The sequence below is a fragment of the Zeus faber genome, assembly GCF_960531495.2.
Source record: "Zeus faber genome assembly, chromosome: 13".
In the NCBI taxonomy this organism is placed as follows: domain Eukaryota; kingdom Metazoa; phylum Chordata; class Actinopteri; order Zeiformes; family Zeidae; genus Zeus; species Zeus faber.
In genome coordinates, this window is record NC_137198.1 from 4127236 (window position 1) to 4147816 (window position 20581).

General features: G+C 45.9%; 1 protein-coding gene across 1 annotated transcript; it reads left to right on the forward strand.

Annotated features, from left to right (window-relative positions):
- The first annotated feature begins 626 nt into the window (after positions 1–626).
- Positions 627–18848, forward strand: sec23a (Sec23 homolog A, coat complex II component). The gene is made up of 20 exons (XM_080011740.1): positions 627–696; positions 4900–5135; positions 5377–5434; positions 6040–6126; positions 6268–6504; positions 6812–6891; positions 8144–8288; positions 9197–9355; positions 9959–10074; positions 11046–11169; positions 11252–11332; positions 11572–11661; positions 11892–11998; positions 12074–12227; positions 13432–13509; positions 14121–14282; positions 14445–14531; positions 17296–17451; positions 17548–17613; positions 18303–18848. Exons 2-20 carry the CDS (start codon positions 4915–4917, stop codon positions 18390–18392), a joined length of 2298 nt encoding a protein of 765 aa, XP_079867866.1. The 5' UTR covers positions 627–696; positions 4900–4914; the 3' UTR covers positions 18393–18848.
- The last annotated feature ends 1733 nt before the right edge of the window (positions 18849–20581 follow it).

Genomic DNA, 20581 nt, shown 5'->3' on the forward strand with positions numbered 1-20581 from the left:
TGCCTGTTTATCTGCTTCGCTGTCTCCTATGCCTCTGTGTCTTCTCTGTCTGCCTGTCTCCTCTGTCTGCCTGCCTGCCTGTCTTGTCTCGTCTCATTTGTCTGTCTCCTCTGCCTATATGTGCGTTTGTCTGCCTGTTTCCTCTTTCTTCCTGTCTCCTCTGTCTGCCTGTCTTGTCTGTTTGCCTGTCTGTCTGCCTCCTGTCTGTTTGCCTGTCTGTCTGTCTGTCTCCTGTCTGTTTGTCTGCCTGTCTGTCCGTCTGCCTGTCTCCTCTTTTGATCTGTCTGTCTCCTGTCTGTTTGTCTGTCTGTCTCCTGTCTGTTTGCCTGTCTGTCTGTCTCCTGTCTGTCCGTCTGCCTGTCTCCTCTTTTGATCTGTCTGTCTCCTCTGCTGTCTCGCCTGTCTGTCTGTCTCCTGTCAGACAGACATACACAATAATAGTAGTAGTGTAGATACCGGATAGTACATTATTAGCATAAGTTGTACATGCATTATAAGATCTTATTACTCGCATCCCATAATAATAATAATAATACTCCACAACTGTAGAGCTGCGGGCGGGGGCGCGCACGCCTCTACGTGGCAGCGCGCCTCCGTGCGACGCCATGTTGGCTACGTTGACAGCTCCGAGGTGAAGCTAGTGCTAAGTGCTAAGCTAAGCTAAAGCAGAGCGCAGGACCTGGAGCCGCTGGACGTGTGAGTGGACGAGTCTTATTCACCATGTTCTCAATACTTAGTTATACCAGTAATAAGTGGGTAGTATAAGTACTATCAGGAATGTATTTTATTACCATCAGTGAGCTATCAGTAGTTTGTGATACTACTGTCGATAAGGTATCAGTAATGTATCATATAGTACTATCAGTAATGTATCAATAATGTATCATAGTACTTTCGGTAATGTATCAGTAATGTATCATATAGTACTATCAGTAATGTATCAATAATGTATCATAGTACTATCAGTAATGTATCATATAGTACTATCAATAATGTATCATAGTACTATCAATAATGTATCATTGTACTATCGGTAATGTATCATATAGTTCTATCAGTAATGTGTCAATAATGTATCATAGTACTATCAATAATGTATCATTGTACTATCGGTAATGTATCATATAGTACTATCAGTAATGTGTCAATAATGTATCATGGTACTATCAGCAATGTATCAATAATGTATCATAGAGTACTATCAGTAATGTATTTTAATACCACGAGTAAGGTATCAGTAAGGTATCAGTAATTTATAATAGTACTATCGATTAGGTATCAGTAATGTATCATATAGTACTATCAGTAATGTATCAATAATGTATCATAGTACTATCAGTAATGTATCATATAGTACTATCAATAATGTATCATAGTACTATCAATAATGTATCATTGTACTATCGGTAATGTATCATATAGTACTATCAGTAATGTGTCAATAATGTATCATAGTACTATCAATAATGTATCATTGTACTATCGGTAATGTATCATATAGTACTATCAGTAATGTGTCAATAATGTATCATGGTACTATCAGCAATGTATCAATAATGTATCATAGAGTACTATCAGTAATGTATTTTAATACCACGAGTAAGGTATCAGTAAGGTATCAGTAATTTATAATAGTACTATCGATTAGGTATCAGTAATGTATCATATAGTACTATCAGTAATGTATCAATAATGTATCATAGTACTATCAGTAATGTATCATATAGTACTATCAGTAATGTATCAATAATGTATCATAATACTATCAGTGATGAATCAGTCATGTATCATAACTATCAGTAAGGTATCAGTAATGTATCAGCAATGTACCATAGTACTATCAGTAATGTATCAATAATGTATCATAGTACTATCAGTAATGTATCATATAGTACTATCAGTAATGTATCAATAATGTATCATAATACTATCAGTGATGAATCAGTCATGTATCATAGCTATCAGTAAGGTATCAGTAATGTATCAGCAATGTACCATAGTACTATCAGTAATGTATCAATAACGTATCATAGTACTATCATTAATGTATCACGAATGCATCATAGTACTATCAGTAATGTATCAATAATTTATAATTTAGTACTATCAGTAATGTATAATATAGACTATCAGTAATGTATCATAGTACTATCAGTAATGTATCAGTAATGTATAATATAGTACTATCAGTAATGTATCATAGTACTATCAGTAAGGCATCAGTGATGTATCAGTAATGTGAAATATAGTGCTATCAGTAATGTATCATAGTACTATCAGTAAGGTATCAGTAATGTATCATAATACTATCAGTAAGGTATCAGTGATGTATCAGTAATGTATGATATAGTACTATCAGTAATGTATCATAGTACTATCAGTAAGGTATCAGTGATGTATCAGTAATGTATAATATAGTTCTATCAGTAACGTATCATAGTACTATCAGTAAGGTATCAGTAATGTATCATAATACTATCAGTAAGGTATCAGTGATGTATCAGTAATGTATGATATAGTACTATCAGTAATGTATCATAGTACTATCAGTAAGGTATCAGTGATGTATCAGTAATGTATAATATAGTTCTATCAGTAATGTATCATAGTACTATCAGTAAGGTATCAGTAATGTATCATAGTACTATCAGTAAGGTATCAGTGATGTATCATAGTACTATGATAGTACTATGATAGTACTATGATAGTACTATCAGTAAGGGATTCAGTGATGTATCATAGTACTATGATAGTACTATGATAGTACTATCAGTAAGGGATTCAGTGATGTATCATAGTACTATGATAGTACTATGATAGTACTATGATAGTACTATCAGTAAGGTATCAGTGATGTATCATAGTACTATGATAGTACTATATAGTACTATCAGTAAGGTATCAGTAATGTATCATAGTACTATGATAGTACTATGATAGTACTATGATAGTACTATCAGTAAGGTATCAGTGATGTATCATAGTACTATGATAGTACTATGATAGTACTATGATAGTACTATCAGTAAGGTATCAGTGATGTATCATAGTACTATGATAGTACTATGATAGTACTATGATAGTACTATCAGTAAGGTATCAGTGATGTATCATAGTACTATGATAGTACTATCAGTAAGGTATCAGTAATGTATGATAGTACTATGATAGTACTATGATTGTACTATGATAGTACTATCAGTAAGGTATCAGTAATGTATGATAGTACTATGATAGTACTATGATAGTACTATCAGTAAGGTATCAGTAATGTATGATAGTACTATGATAGTACTATGATAGTACTATGATAGTACTATCAGTAAGGTATCAGTAATGTATGATAGTACTATGATAGTACTATGATAGTACTATCAGTAAGGTATCAGTAATGTATCATAGTACTATGATAGTACTATGATAGTACTATGATAGTACTATCAGTAAGGTATCAGTGATGTATCATAGTACTATGATAGTACTATGATAGTACTATGATAGTACTATCAGTAAGGTATCAGTGATGTATCATAGTACTATGATAGTACTATCAGTAAGGTATCAGTAATGTATCATAGTACTATGATAGTACTATGATAGTACTATGATAGTACTATCAGTAAGGTATCAGTGATGTATCATAGTACTATGATAGTACTATCAGTAAGGTATCAGTAATGTATCATAGTACTATGATAGTACTATGATAGTACTATCATAGTACTATGATAGTACTATGATAGTACTATGATAGTACTATCAGTAAGGTATCAGTAATGTATCATAGTACTATGATAGTACTATGATAGTACTATCAGTAAGGTATCAGTAATGTATCATAGTACTATGATAGTACTATGATAGTACTATGATAGTACTATCAGTAAGGTATCAGTAATGTATCATAGTACTATGATAGTACTATGATAGTACTATCAGTAAGGTATCAGTAATGTATCATAGTACTATGATAGTACTATGATAGTACTATGATAGTACTATGATAGTACTATCATAGTACTATGATAGTACTATGATAGTACTATGATAGTACTATCAGTAAGGTATCAGTAATGTATCATAGTACTATGATAGTACTATGATAGTACTATCAGTAAGGTATCAGTAATGTATCATAGTACTATGATAGTACTATGATAGTACTATGATAGTACTATGATAGTACTATCAGTAAGGTATCAGTGATGTATCATAGTACTATGATAGTACTATGATAGTACTATCAGTAAGGTATCAGTGATGTATCATAGTACTATGATAGTACTATGATAGTACTATCAGTAAGGTATCAGTGATGTATCATAGTACTATGATAGTACTATGATAGTACTATGATAGTACTATCAGTAAGGTATCAGTGATAAGTGATGTTCTGTCAAATCTCAGACAAACAGGTTTAATGAAGCAGCAGAGCACTGTGTTCAGCTCATAGCGCCCCCTCCTGGATCATTTGGGTATTACACACAATGACCAACAGAACCGTCTGGCCAGAGCAGCATGTTGACCCTCGGGGTTGTCTGCTTGTGGTTGTCTGCTTGTGGTTGTCTGCTTGTGGTTGTCTGCTTGTTGTTGTCTGCTTGTGGTTGTCTGCTTGTGGTTGTCTGCTTGTGGTTGTCTGCTTGTGGTTGTCTGCTTGTTGTTGTCTGCTTGTGGTTGTCTGCTTGTGGTTGTCTGCTTGTTGTTGTCTGCTTGTGGTTGTCTGCTTGTGGTTGTCTGCTTGTGGTTGTCTGCTTGTTGTTGTCTGCTTGTTGTTGTCTGCTTGTGGTTGTCTGCTTGTGGTTGTCTGCTTGTGGTTCTGGTTGACCGCGAGATCCCGGAGGAACCCTGACGTGAAATGTGATGATTTTGTTGCCGCGGTAACACCCGCCCTCTGTGCAGCCTGCAGGCGTTGCCATGGCGACCTTCCCAGAGTACATCTCCCAGAATGAGGAGCGCGACGGGGTCCGCTTCAGCTGGAACGTGTGGCCCTCCAGCCGCCTGGAGGCCGCCCGCATGGTGGTCCCCATGGCAACGCTCTTCACCCCCCTGAAGGAGAGACCCGACCTCCCCCCGATCCAGTACGAGCCGGTGCTGTGCAGCAGGGCCACCTGCAGGGCGGTGCTAAACCCACTGTGGTAAGAGGCGCGGCCAAACCCACTGTGTTAAGGGGCGGGGCCAAACACACTGTGTGTGTAAGAGGCGGGGCCAAATGCACTGTGGTAAGGGGCGGGGCTAAACCCAATGTGGTAAGGGGCGGGGCTAAACACACTGGTGAGGGGGATCAACAGAATCCTACATGAACATGTTCTTATACGTTGTTGTTGTTGTTGTTGTTGTTGTTGTTGTTGTTGTTGTCGTCGTCGTCGTCCCCTCCAGCCAGGTGGACTACAGAGCCAAGCTGTGGGCGTGTAACTTCTGTTACCAGAGGAACCAGGTAGGACCAGGCTAGGGCTAATGCTAGCGCAAGCTAAGTACCACTGTGTCAACTAGCTGGTCAGTTCTAGACATCTGGTCATTAGCTGGTTAGTTCTAGACAGACTGGTTGCTAGCTGGTTAGTTCTAGACAGACTGGTCATTAGCTGGTTAGATCTAGACAGACTGGTCATTAGCTGGTTAGTTCTAGACAGACTGGTCGCTAGCTGGTTAGTTCTAGACAGACTGGTCATTAGCTGGTTAGTTCTAGACAGACTGGTCGCTAGCTGGTTAGTTCTAGACAGACTGGTCATTAGCTGGTTAGATCTAGACAGACTGGTCATTAGCTGGTTAGTTCTAGACAGACTGGGCGCTAGCTGGTTGGTTCCAGACAGACTGGTCACTAGCTGGTTGGTTTTAGACAAACCGGTCACTAGTTGGCTAGTTCTAGACAGACCACTCACTGGCTGGTTAGTTCTGGTTAGTTCTAGACAGACCGGTCGCTAGCTGTTTACTTCTAGACAGACTGGTCGCTAGCTGGTTAGTTCTTGACAGACCTGTCACTAGCTGTTTACTTCTAGACAGACTGGGCACTAGCTGGTTATCCTAACAGACCATGTGTTGCAGTTCCCGTCCACATACGCTGGCATCTCGGAGGTGAACCAGCCCGCAGAGCTGCTGCCACAGTTCTCCACCATTGAATATGTTGTTCAGGTAAACACTCTCCTCCTCCTCCTCCTCCTCCTCCTTATTTTCTTTTAACTCACTAATCCCTCCATCCCGACCTGCTCTCAGATGCCCCTGGTCTGTCTCTTCCTTCCTTATTCTCGCCCTCTTTCTCATCCCTCCATCCAGAGGGGTCCTCAGATGCCGCTGGTCTTCCTCTACGTGGTGGACACCTGCATGGAGGATGACGACCTCCAGGCCCTGAAAGAGTCGCTGCAGATGTCCCTCTCGCTGCTGCCCCCGACCTCCCTGGTGGGGCTCATCACCTTCGGCCGCATGGTGCAGGTCCACGAACTGGGCTGCGAAGGGATCTGCAAGAGCTACGTGTTCCGAGGAACCAAGGACCTGACGGCCAAGCAGCTGCAGGTGCCACACCGCCTTAGCAGCTCAATAACTTACAAACTGTTTTACCCGAATGTGTATAAGTACCTTAGCGCCAAAATACCTGAACACATTAGTACCTGCGAGGGGGTTCTCCAAGAGCTACCTGTTCTGGCAAACCAAGGACCTGAGCGCAAAGGAGTGAGCACGCTTACTGCCTTAGTACCTCGATACCTGACAGAATGGCTCCTAACCACCTTTAGGATAAGGTCATTAAGGTTTGTCTGGTACTCTGTCTGTCTGTCTGTCTGACTGTCTGTCTGTCTGTCTGCACTCGGTCCTACGTTTGCAGGAGATGTTGGGTCTGACCAAACCCTCTGGGTCCCAGACGGGGCGAGGCCAGCAGTCGCCCGCACAGCCGCTATCCAACAGGTAAACTCTGCACTCTGGTCCGTGTCTGAGTGAGGGATGCAGATTGAAAAGGAACCGCCTCAATTGATGAGTCGTCAACCTCAACAAACAATCGTCGATCCGTTGACAGCGTGGCTACGTAGCAGATCAGGTCCGGTGCAGATATACACAACGAGACGCTAATAAATTAAACTAAACGTTACTAAAATTCTCATATGTGAACGGACACAAAAGGAGTACTATCAGTACTGGAGTCATATCGCTTGTTTTGTTTTGCCGTCGTACGTCTCCCCTGCTGCGTTTTTTTTTTCCCTCCCCCCGTGGCGTTCAGAAAGTGCCATTATCCCGTTCCCATGCTCCATCTGAACGCGGCATCAGTTGTTGAGAAACAATAAACATCGTTTCCTCCTCAGAAAGCCTCCATCTACTTTTACTGCTACTTCCTGCCCCTGTCGGTTCTGGCGAGTACTCCTACTTCCTGCGTGGGTATTTTTTTTTTTCCCCCGTAACACCCTGCGCCCCACGAAGACGCCCGTTGATACAATAACAGCAAGACTGCAGATTGTTCAGTTCTTATGGAAAACCCAAAATCGTTTTCGATTCGACTCTTATCAGCAATTAATCGATAATTGTTGACGTTACTCGTCTCAGTCCGTGGCTCAAGCTAGGGTGATTATAGATCAGGCGGAGTCAGGGTAGTCCAGGGTAGTACCGGGTTGAACAGGGTGATCTAGGGTAGTCCAGGGTCATACAGGACACGATTCAATCAAAACACGTTTGTTTTGGTGTCAAAACCGCAAGATATTTTACCCCTCGCGAGAACCTTGCAATAAAATACCTTTTGCAGAGTGCGGGAGTAGCACAAAACTGCCCCCGTCTGCTCTCACTCTTGAGATTTGTGCTCCTCAGAGACAGCCGTTGTTATGTCTGTGCGTAGAAGAGACTTAAAATCTGCAAATGTTGTTAAATGTGCGACGCGCAAGCTGTTGGCTGTCGTTCGCGATTGAGGAAATCCTGTGATGTGGCCCCAGCTTCGGTCCGTGCCTCAGCCTTCCCTCTGTGGAATGGAGAAAATCTACAGGATGTTCCCCAGTCACCTGGACTTGGTAGAGATGGTGACCGAGTGATGCAGTGCTGTTATGTTTAGCTGCGGGGTGATAAAGGTGACATGGATTGGATCCTTCATCAGGTGCAGCTAATGCCCCGCCAGCAGCCCCGCCAGCAGCCCCGCCAGCAGCCCCGCTAGTGCTCCTCAGACCGTGTTGTGTTCCAGGTTCCTCCAACCGGTGCAGAATGTGGACATGAACCTGACCGACCTGTTGGGGGAGCTGCAGAGGGACCCGTGGCCAGTCACCCAGGGCAAGAGGCCGCTGCGCTCCCTTGGCGTGGCCATGTCCATCGCTGTGGGACTGCTGGAGGTATGAGCTAGCGAGGAGGGAGTACTGCCAGAGTACTGTGACAGTAATATGGTATGGGTTAGAGTACTGCTAGAGTTATGGTATGGGTTAAAGTACTGGGGTTAGGGTTAGGGATAGGGTTAGGGTTGCGATTTGTGAGACCAATATTGTGATTTAACTATTGAATTTTAAAAAGAAAAACCTTCAATCACAGGAGAATATTAACTGATTGATTTAACTTCAAGCCTTGTAATTGTTTAAATCTGAAAATTAACATTCGAAAAAAATGCAGCATTTCAGCAATGTATTATTTTTTATAAAAATGTTGCACGCATACATCCCCATACATCCTCTTTGTGCTGCAAGTGAATGAGCTTTGTCCGTGCGCCGCTGCGTGGACTCAGGGACAGCTTTATGCTCATTCACTTAAAAAATAAGGTAAAAGAAACCCCAAACAGACGCATTTTTCTTGAAGAGGCTCCGTCCGGACTCGACAGGTGTTCCGGGCACAGCGCACCGCGGCCCGGACAATTCGCTTAATATGGCCTTTTTTTATTCTCTTCTATTTTTTGGGGCCACTTCCCAAAATCTCACGACAAAGGATAAAGAGCGAAGGAGCAAAATAAGGGGATGAAATCATGTAACTATCCCGGAGAAAGGAGTCCCCCCTCCGCCCCCCGTCTCTGCTCCCCGGAGGAGGCGGGGGAGGACACAGCCCAAAAGTTGGTCAGATTATAACTTTTTAAATTGTAATAGATGTTATAATATATTCAGTATAATATTATATGTTAGATGATGTAACATTCACAGCCTTTGAGATTAGGAAATTGCGTTCCATTATATCACAATGTTGGTTTGAATTTGATTCATCGTTCAACCCTAGTAGGGTGTGTTGGGGTCAGTAGTTTAATGGCCCTTCCCCCTCCCAGTGCACGTTCCCCAACACGGGTGCCCGAATCATGACGTTCCTGGGCGGCCCGGCCACCCAAGGGCCCGGCATGGTGGTGGGCGACGACATGAAGACGCCCATCAGGTCCTGGCATGACATCGAGAAGGACAACGCCAAGTTCCTCAAGAAGGCCACCAAGGTAGGAGGCTCCACCCCCTGATGCTCCTCTGATGCGCCTCCCCTGCTGGTTCCCTGTAGCTCCTCCCCTGCTGGTTCCCTGTAGCTCCTCCCCTGCTGCTCCTCTGTAGCTCCTCCCCTGCTTGTTCCCTGGAGCTCCTCCCCTTCTGGTTCTCTGTAGCACCTTGTGGTGTGGGGATAGTGTGGCTTAAGCAGCCACACCTGTCTTGGGTCATTTGGACCCGGGATTAGGGTGGCTGTACGCCTGTTCCTCGTTTGAGTATTCAATGAGCAACAGTTAAAACCCCCATTCCTACACAGGCTTGTTACACCTAGCCCACTCACTACAATAACCCTGTGTGTTTTTCAACCCCACTGTGTTTTCAAGTGTCTCTGTTGGAAGGCCCTGGATACACCACTCGGATAGAACTGTCACACTCCACCCCTGCTGGTTCCCTGTAGCTCCTCCCCTGCTGGTTCCCTGTAGCTCCTCCCCTGCTGGTTTTCTATAGCTCCTCCTCTGCTGGTTCCCTGTAGCTCCTCCCCTGCTGGTTTTCTGTAGCTCCTCCTCTGCTGGTTCCCTGTAGCTCTGCCCTTTGCTGGTACACACTGTCCTGTGTTGCAGCATTATGAGGCCCTGGCCAATAGAGCGTCCTCTAGTGGCCACATTATGGACCTGTACGCCTGTGCCCTCGACCAGAGCGGCCTGCTTGAGATGAAGTGCTGCGTCAACAACACAGGGTACGTGCACACACACACACACACACACACACTTATAGAGGGAATACTACAGTATATAATATACAGTATGTATATATTTATGTCTAATATGTATGGCCAGCCGCATTATTGCACAATAACCCCTGTAATAACCCCCTGTTGAGGGCTTGATGTAGTTTGATGAAACTTTACCGCTATAACTATTATATTATATAATAATAAACAATTTACTGTAATAACTATAATTTAATATAATATAACATATAGCTCGGTGGGGAACACCTGCCTGGAGCGACCGGTTACCTATTGTAATACTGCCTAAACTAAGGTTTGTGTTTAAGTGACGATTGTCAACTTTTTATCTCTGTTTTTATTCAGTTTTTATCTGTTTTAACATGCCAAAGAACAGCACAAGCGAAAGTGCGATCGTTCATCAGGTGAGGTCCTGCGTCAGAAGCGTTAAATGCAGTTGGTGCGTCAGGCGCGGTCAGCGCGACAGGTGAGGTCAGTGCGGTCGGTGCGTCAGGTGCGATCGGTGCGTCAGGTGCAGTCGGTGCGTCAGGTGCGTCAGGTGCAGTCAGTGCGTCAGTTGTGGTCGGTGCATCAGGAGCGTCAAGTGTGGCCGGTGCAGTCAGTGCATCAAGTGCGGTTGGTGCGTCAGGGGTGGTCGGTGAGGTCAGTGCGTCAGGTGCAATTGGTGCGTCAGGTGCTGTCCGTGCATCAGGTGCGGTCAGTGCATCAGGTGTGGTCAGTGCATCAGGTGCTGTCGGTGCATCAGGTGCTGTTGGTGCATCGGGTGCTGTCGGTGCTGTCAGAGCATAAGGTGCAGTCGGTGTGTCAGGTGCGGTCGGTGCTGTCGGTGCGTCAGGTGTGTACATTCTGCCCGCTCACAAAATCTGGAAGGCGCGCAGACATCCACGGATGAGCAGATGCCGAATTTTATGCACACGCGGAAATTGTAATTTGGCCTTTACCGTGTGTGTGTGTGTCAGGGGCTACATGGTGATGGCCGACTCCTTCAACACGTCGCTGTTCAAACAGACGTTCCAGAGAGTTTTCACCAAAGACGTTCAGGGATGTTTCAAGATGGCCTTCGCTGCCACACTGGAGATCAAGGTTCTACCGTCTCTACCGTCTCTGGATCTATACAGCGATACGCTACATGCTACATGCTAAAGCTAGCCTTTGTTCTCTTCAGACGTCCAGAGAGGTCAAAGTATCTGGGGCCATCGGACCGTGTGTTTCCCTCAACGCCAAAGGACCCTGCGTCTCTGAGAACGTAAGCTGTAAGCTGCTGATGTCTCCATGTAGTGCGAACAGACCTTCTATCTCAAAACACCACGACTTAACCTCTATTTAACATCAACCCCGTCATGATGAATTACAAACTTGGAAATAGATAAATAATGACCCAATGTTGAAATGTTGGGTCAAGAATCAAAACTACAAGGGATTCTGGGTAATATATCTTTTCATAGAACCAGAGGTGGTTTCACTTTGGGGTTTGGTGTTCTCCAGGAGATTGGAACCGGAGGAACCTGCCAGTGGAAGATGTGTGGTCTGGATCAGAACACCACCCTGGGGATCTACCTGGAGGTGGTCCACCAGGTAGGACCTCCACACACACACACACACACACACACACACACACACACACACACACACACACACACTGGGGGTCTACCTGGACGTGGTCCACCCGGTTGACCAGAAACCAGCGATCCACAGCTTGACCTCTGTGTGACCTCTGACAAACTGACTATGGTTCAGCTCAATGAGCTCAGTGTGGAGGAGCTTTCAGGGCTTCAACCACATCTTCTTTTCTCGACCCTCCCCAGCACAACGCCCCCGTCCCTCAGGGGGGGCGTGGTGCCGTCCAGTTTGTGACCCAGTACCAACACTCATCTGGACAGAGACGCATCAGAGTCACCACAGCAGCCAGGAAGTACGTGCACGCTCACACGCATCAGTGCCAGATGGTTGTAACGAATGTGCACTTAATAAGCTCCTTCCCCTACAGCTGGGCCGACGCCCAGACCCAGATCCAGACCATCGCAGCCTCCTTTGACCAGGAGGCAGCAGCCATCTTGATGGCTCGACTGGCGGTGCACAGGGCGGAGACCGAGGAGGGACCAGACGTCCTCAGGTGGCTGGACAGACAGCTCATCAGGCTGGTACGTCCTCCAGGGTTTCTCTTGGGGTCCTCCAGGGTATTCCAGGGGTACCCCAGTGTCAAAGGTAGCCTGGTGGGCCTGGTGCTGGTACAAAGAAGCTTCCAGTGATGAAAGTTCAGCGACACCTTCATCCAGGTTAAAGTTCTAAAGGTGAATGTACACTTAAAAAGAAGTGGAAGTTTTTGGCCAAAAATACATTTTCAGGAAAAGATCAGAACAAATTGACGGGGTGATCTGGGTTCTTGTGTTCTCAGTGCAAGCCCCTGTTCCGAATTTAGTTTGTTTCTTGCTCTGTGAGCTCCCCTTGTCGCGATTGGTCCAAATGGATTGGTTGCAAAGTAATTTCACTATATATACTGTATGTGTGCTTGTATGTATACATACAGTATGTGTGTGATAAATAAACGTCTTGAATCTTGGCTCCCTTTTCCGGGTCAACAAGGAGGTTTTTTCCAGAGCCGCAACATTGGGAACGTGTTTGATAGATACCGTATTTTCTCAAATATAAACCGTAAACAATGTGCACCGCGCCTCCCGTGTTCCAGTTTTAATGTGTTTTATTTTAGATCTATTGTTTTAGTTTGTTTCTACTTGTATGGTACCAACATTTTAAACCCAAGGGGCAAACCTAAGGGATATTCCTCCTTGGAGGGGGACAGTGGATTGTGTAATGGAGCGAGAGCGTCTCTGGTCCACTGTGCGTCCCGTGTCTCAGAACAAAAAAATAATGAAAGTTTATTTAAGATGTGTTTATTTTGAGGAGCACGACACCCAGGCTGCAGTGGAGGTAAACAAAAGCCTGGAAATTTGAGGAAATATGGGTACTGTCCATAAATGACATTGACTTTGTTTTCACTTATTTTTATTTATTTTTTTCATCTTTATTTAAAGCAAAGCCACTCCCAACTCCTCTCGCTGTCGTCTTGGTGCTCCTTTCAGTGCCTAGTTCTTATTGAGTTCTTACTGAGCGTTCTGCTGATGGTGTTCCCGGACATGTTCTCCGCAGGTTCTAACGTCTTTTGTTCTCCCGTCTTTATAAGTTGACCTTAAGCTTTAAGCTTCCTGCTTAAGGGTTTAAGAGTTGATAACCCTAGTGGTGAAATGTGATCAGTGCAAGTTTGTGTTTCCTGGAATATCAACATATGAGCGTCATAACATCAGAGACAGGAAGTGATGGTCTCGCTCTTTCTCCTTCTCTCTCCAGTGTCAGAAGTTTGGAGATTACCACAAAGATGATCCCAACTCCTTCCGCTTCTCAGAGACCTTCTCCCTTTACCCCCAGGTATATCCCATAATACCCTGCTAGCCCAGGTACATCTCATAATACCCTGCTACCCCCAGGTACATCCCAAAATACCCTTTACGCCAGCTACATCCCATAATACCCTGCCACCCCCAGGTACATCTGATAGTACCCTGCTACCCCCTGGTACATCCCAGAATACCCTGCTTCCCCCAGGTACAACCCCAATTCCAATGAAGTTGGGACGTTGTGTAAAATGTAAATAAAAACAGAAAACAATGATTGGCAAATCCCTTTCAACCTACATTCAGTTGAATACACGACAGAGACAAGATATTTAAATTCCAACTGATCAACTGGATTGTTTTTTTGCAAATATTCACTCATTTCGAATTTGATGCCTGCAACACGTTCCAAAAAAGCTGGGTCCGGTGCAAAAACATAGTTCAAATATATTAAATACATGAAATACATTAAATACATGAAATACATTAAATAGTTTCAATATATTAAATCTCTCCGGTCAAAGATTAATTCAATTATTTAATTTCTGTATTAAACTGAATTTATATTGTAAAATATCTTTTCGTGTGTGTGTGTGTGTGTGTGTGTGTGTGTGTGTGTGTGTGTGTGTGTGTGTGTGTGTGTAGTTCATGTTCCACCTGCGCAGGTCTCCCTTCCTGCAGGTTTTCAATAATAGTCCTGATGAGTCGTCGTTCTACCGCGTCCAGTTCCTCCGTCAGGACCTGACGCAGGCTCTGCTGATGGTGCAGCCGCTGCTCTACGCCTACTCCTTCAGCGGGCCCCCAGAGGTGCGCGTGCACACACACACACACACACACACACACACACACACACACACACATAAATATATTTTACAATATAAATTCAGTTTAATACAGAAATTAAATAACACACACGTGTGTGTGTGTGTGTGTGTGTGTGTGTGTGTGTCTGTGTGTCTGTGTGTGTAGCCCGTGCTCCTGGACAGCAGCAGTATTCTTCCAGACAGGATCCTGCTCATGGACACATTCTTCCAGATACTCATCTACCATGGAGAGGTACACACACACACACACACACCTGTGACGTGAGATGATCTACGTTGCCTCAGATGAATGGAGCAATGGAAGCAGCACTTGTGATCCCCACGGTGATGGGGAATAATAAGTCAAATGGAAAGGTTGCAGTGGGAACAAGCCAAACTCCATCATGGTGTCAGAGTGTAGCTACTGGATTGATGACGTCAAACTGCAATACATTGATTGAGTGTGTTTGCGAGTATCTGGCGGACAAAGGGTCACCTTTGGGCACCAAAGGGCACCTGGTCAAGCACCGGCTGCGGACGACAGCACGCTTCCCTTTCCCTTGTAACGAATTTCGAGCCGGACCATCGAATGCGTGTGAATATCCCCATGCACACAACGAACCTCCACCTGTGACGCCTCGACAAAAATCCCCGGGTCGAACCAGGTATTGCTGGACCATTATCTGCGAACAGCCCAGGTCCAGCAAAGCCTGATGTCTACCCCCTTGTAGCCATACCGGTACTTGGTAGGCCCCTTTCCTTCCGGGGGAGGGGTCCAGCGGGCCGGCGACCCGGACCACCAGGCTGAGTTCCATCCGAGGACAGTCCTGGCGGTCATGGCCGGGCCGCCCGCAGTGTCCACACCCCTGCCCAGACGTCTGCGCACCGCCCTGAGAGCTGAAGGGGGACAGAGAGGGGACAGCATGGGAAGGGGAGAGAGCGTCCCGCGGCATCACAGAACCCGGCGACTCCTGCGTAGGTCCTGGGGTTGGACTTAGTGCCCCACCCCGGACATTGTCCTCCGAGGCACCGCAATGAGGACCATGGGGGTCCACTGCCAGCTGGGGTTGGACATGGATCTGGTCCTCTGGTAGGCTCCCGGCCGGCAGCCGGTCACGGCCTGCTCCAGGGAGCTGACGCTGGCGAGGACGCACCCCAGCTGGCAGCGGAGGTAGAACTGCTCCTCCTCCAGGTAGGCGAGGCATTTCCGCAGCCAGCGGATTGGCTCCCGGGCGCCTTTCACTCAGCACCCTGCCCCTCCCGGGTCCCTGCTCAGGTGCCACTTGTGGGGGTCTCTGCCCACAGGTAAGGGTTTAGGGAGGGAGACAGAGTCTTTCTGGCCGTGGTGCGCCGACATGGCGAGAGTTTTTATTGTCAACTTCAATAAGATATGCTGGCCACAAGTATAAATAACAAATGATGATTCTTATAATAATGCGGATGATTATGATCCTCTCGGGTGCAGGAGGAATGGTGTCCCACTGCTGGGCTGCTGTTGAGCCCGTGCTCCGATCCCCTCTGCAAGACAGACAAAACATTAAGAAATCTCCCTGCCTCGAGTCGGACCAATCAGCGCCGATTCGAGGCAGCTTGCCTGCCGCGGGAAAGGGAATCGCGCTGTCGTCCGTGACCTTGAGGTCACGGCCGAGAAGGACCATCGCTTTCATCCTTATCTTCAGATATCAGGGCGATATTAGATATCAGATTTTAGATATCAGTGTAGCAGTTCACCTGCCACCTAAGTGGCTTTTCCAGGGCTGACATAGGCAAAGATGGTGAAGGACCAACCGGTTTATTGCCAAGACGTAATACGCCAGGAGCAGATGAAATGGTGTCATGACAAACGATCCCCCTCAATGTGTGTGTGGGGATGGGTGATTTAACTCATGCTCATCAATTGCTCTCATGAGGAACAGGTGCACAGCTACCCCTGATCCCCGGCCCAATTCATGAGACCCAAGACAGGTGTGGCTGCTTACACCACACCCACTCCACAATCAGATATTAGATATCTGATATCAGATATTAAAGATCATATTTTAGATATGAGATTTGAGATATTAGATATTAGATATCACATACAGTATTACATATCACATGTCAGATATCAGCTATTGGAAATTAGCAATCAGATATTAGATATCAGATATCAGATATTAGATATAAGATAATTATTCTGAAAACTTTTGGAACTTCTTTTGTAAAGGCAAAAATTAATTGGTTAAATTATATTCGGGACAGTCCAGACATGCTGTGGTCCAAATACTGAATGGTTCATTTTTATTTTCAAAAGCTAGTTCAATGCCCCCCAACATTAAATACATCTACAATAAAAGAATATTAGGGTCATGCAATAAAGAACCCCTGTGTTTCGACACGCACACCGCAGTCACCCCCACCGTGGCATCCGCACCGCGGCCGCCCCCACCATGGCACCTCCACCCGCACCGCGGCCGCCCCCACCGTGACACCCCCACCCGCACCACAGCCACCCCTACTGTGGCACCCACACCCTTACCAGGGCGCACCCACCGGCACTGCGCCCGCCCCCACCGTGGCACCCGCACCGCGGTCACCCCCACCGTGTCATCCCCACCCGCAACCCGGCTGCCCCCACCATGGCACCCACACTGCGGCCGCCAGCCACTGTGGCACCCCTACCCGCACCGCGGCTGCCAGCCACCGTGGCACCCCCACCTGCATTGCCGCCGCCCCCACCGTGGCACCCACACTGCGGCCGCCCCAACCATGGCACCCCTAACCGGACCGCCCGCAGTGTAGTCCACCCAGACTTCATGTTGCAAGCCTAGGTCCTAGTATTGTTGAGACCTAGTTTGAGTGTCCTATGTTGCTGCGCCTCATTCCGGGGATGCAATCAGCCGCTCTCCCCCGTGAGGTCTTGACGAATGTCTGTTGAGTATCTGAATATGGACCCAGCCTCACCACTGTTCCCCATAATAAGCTTTACAGTTAATATAAATTCTCACCTGTCCCTCTCCATCCTGTCTCTCCCTCAGACCGTCTCCCAGTGGAGGAAGGCGGGCTACCAGCAGATGGCAGAGTATGAAAACTTCCGGAACCTTCTCCAGGCTCCAGTGGACGACGCCCAAGAGCTTCTGCAGAGCAGGTTCCCCATGCCCCGCTACATCGACACAGAGCACGGGGGCAGCCAGGTACCTGTCTGTCTGTCTGTCTGTCTTCTGTCTGTCTGTCTGTCTGTCTGTCTGGCTGTCTGTCTGTCACTCTCTGATGATGTCATATCTCCTCAGGCTCGGTTTCTGCTCTCCAAAGTGAACCCCTCCCAAACCCACAACAACATGTACGCCTGGGGCCAGGTGAGACTCGACCTCTGACCTCCATCTGACCCCCTCTGACCCCTAACCTCAATCTGACCTCCCTCTGACCCCTGACCTCAATTTGACCCCACTCTGACCCCGACCTCCCTCTGACCCCACTCTGACCCCGACCTCCCTCTAACCCCTGCCCTCCATCTGACCCCCTGACCTCCCCCTGACCCCTGACCTCCATCTGACCTCCCTCCGACCTCCATCTGACCCTCACCTCCCTCCGACACCTGGCAGCAAAACTCTGCTTAACACATCTCTGACGTCTGATTGGACCTGGTTCTTGGGCCCCGACTGAGCTCCAAATAGATAATGTAGAAATTATTGAAATGTATGAAATACAAATATCAATATGATCCCAGTGGAGGAACCCTGGCTTCATGTGAAGGAGATGGAATCCTAGGAATCTAGCAAGGAATCTAAGTAGGAGTCTGAACCACGGTCTCCAAGCCACTGGAAGCAGCTGGTTGCCGGTTTCCATTATAACAAGTTTTCTAATGATAACGAGCAACAGGAAGTAGTAAATCATTTTGAGGAAGAAGTAGAACCGTGAGGACGCTGACACCCTCTTCTTCCTCTTCCCCCTGCTCCTCTTCCTCTTCCTCCTCTTCTTCCTCGTCCGCTTCCACATCTTCCTCTTCCTCTTCCTCCTCCTCTTCTTCCTCCTCCTCCTCCTGCAGGAGTCGGGTGCTCCCATCCTCACTGATGATGTCAGCCTGCAGGTCTTCATGGACCACCTAAAGAAACTGGCGGTGTCCAGCCCCGCCTGAAGCTCCGCCTCCTTCACTGATGCAGCCAATGAACAGCCTCAGTCTGCCTAGAAACACGCTCATTCTGCCTAGCAACCAGCACCACATGCACCTACAGCGGAAAGAAACTACACCGTTCCTACACCGTTCCTACAGTCCAAATGTTAGTGACCAGCAGGAAGGAACGAGGCGGCCATCTTAAGTCCTTCCCTGGTGTGTGTGTGTGTGTGTGTGTTATCGTATATCTCTCTATAATATTCATATTATCATATCTGTTGTCCAGTTAAAGAGATGGAAGACTGTGGTCGTCATGGATATTATTTAAAAATGTTCAGTCGCCAAAGACTTGATTTGAATGTTTCTGTCGGTTGTTTGGGCTTTTACTTTGAAAGGTTCCACCTTGACAGGAAGTGGGCTGTAATGTTTCAGCTGCCTTGTTTCTTCTTCTTCTTCTTTCTAATAAAAGGATAAAACGCTCCTCAGTCCTCCCACTGTTTCATTTTCACAGATTTGAACCCTTTTGTTGAAACCGATGCAACAGTCAGTGAGTGTGCATTACAATTAGAGGATAAAACAGATAGAAGCTTACAAAATGCACAGGGATAACATTTCAATGAGGAATTATAAATAAGGGGAATCATAAATATATTGTGTGACGTATGTGTGGAGGCGGGGGGACCGAGGAACGTGGCGCGACTTGTAGATGCCTTAAGATTATTTTGTGCATAATGCATGGAGAGGGTGATAGGGGAGAGAGTCACTGCGAAAGTTCCTGTCACACACGGTTTGATTCCATACCGTTACATACGGACTTGTTTGGTTCCATAAGGAGACTTAAAATAAAATAACTTACATATAAAATAAAAACACACACACCACTTCGCTGCCTTGCGCATTGTTGGTACTGTAATAGAGGGAGACAGGTGCGATTCCCATTCGTCTGACAAGATTCTTCGATGGGTACAGCCTGATCATGTGTGTGTGTGTGTGTGTATATATGCATGTGTTGTAGTGTGGTGTGTCGTGTGACAAATAAAGATTATTCTTCTTCAAAATTAAATTTTTAAAAAAAAAAGTACATTATAAAACCAGGAGAGGGCACCAACGCCTTCCACAAACAGGAGGACCAAATGTAGCTGGAGGCCTCAACGTCACATGCCCATATACAGCGCAGCCAAGAATCATAGAATCAGCTCCTTTCTGGGAAAGGAGCAGCTCTCTGTAACAAAACAAGGCCACATGCCCATATTAGGGACAGGAGTTCGAGGAATCATAGAGAATGCCCTCTGCCAAGAAAGGGGAGAGTGTTCAAACGTTAAGCTGCGATTGGCTCAAACCCACAAGGAATGTTGCTCCTCGGACATAAAAGCGAATCAAAGGACTTGCTTAAACAGTCGGTTCAGAAGGTCAACTCCAAGTTTGATGCTGTATTTGTCTTTCCGATAAACAATTAACTTGATCGCATCAGACTCTGTTCCGGTTCCAGTATTTTTCTTCTAAGTTTTGAAGCCGGAATAAGATAGAAATGTAGTCCAGAGATCCAGGCTTCTTTACTGGCCCCAAGCCTAGACCTTTGTTTAACCACAACAATACATACATACATACATACTGTCGTGGTTTATTAGTAACCCAACATGAAAAGATCTTATTACATGTTATACTGATTAGTAACTCCAAATGAAAATAACCAATTACATATTATACTAAACCACCAATACCCAAGATACATGCATCAAATAAACTTATTAAAAAATGTAGATTGTAAAACGCGGAGAGGGAGCTAAAGTCTTCAACAAACAGGAAGATGAAATGCAGCTGGAGGACTCAAGGACACATGCCCATATACAAAACAGTCAAGAATCATAGAGTCAGTTCTTTTCTGGCAAAGGAGCAGCTGTCTGGAACAAAACAAGGCCAAACACCCATATTAGGCACATGAGTTTGAGGAATCATAGAGAACGCCCTCTTCCAAGAAAGGGGAGGGTGTTAAAATTGCGAGCTGCGATTGGCTTAAACCCACAAAGAATGTGGCTCCTTGGACATAAAAGGGAAACAAAGGACTCGCTTAAACAGTCGGTTTCGCGAAGTCAACTCCAAGTTTGCTGCTGTATTTTTCTTTCCAATACACAATAAATTTGATTGCATTAAACTCTGGTCTGGTTCCAGTGTTTTTCTTCTAAGTTTTGAAGCCAGAATAAGATAGAAATGTC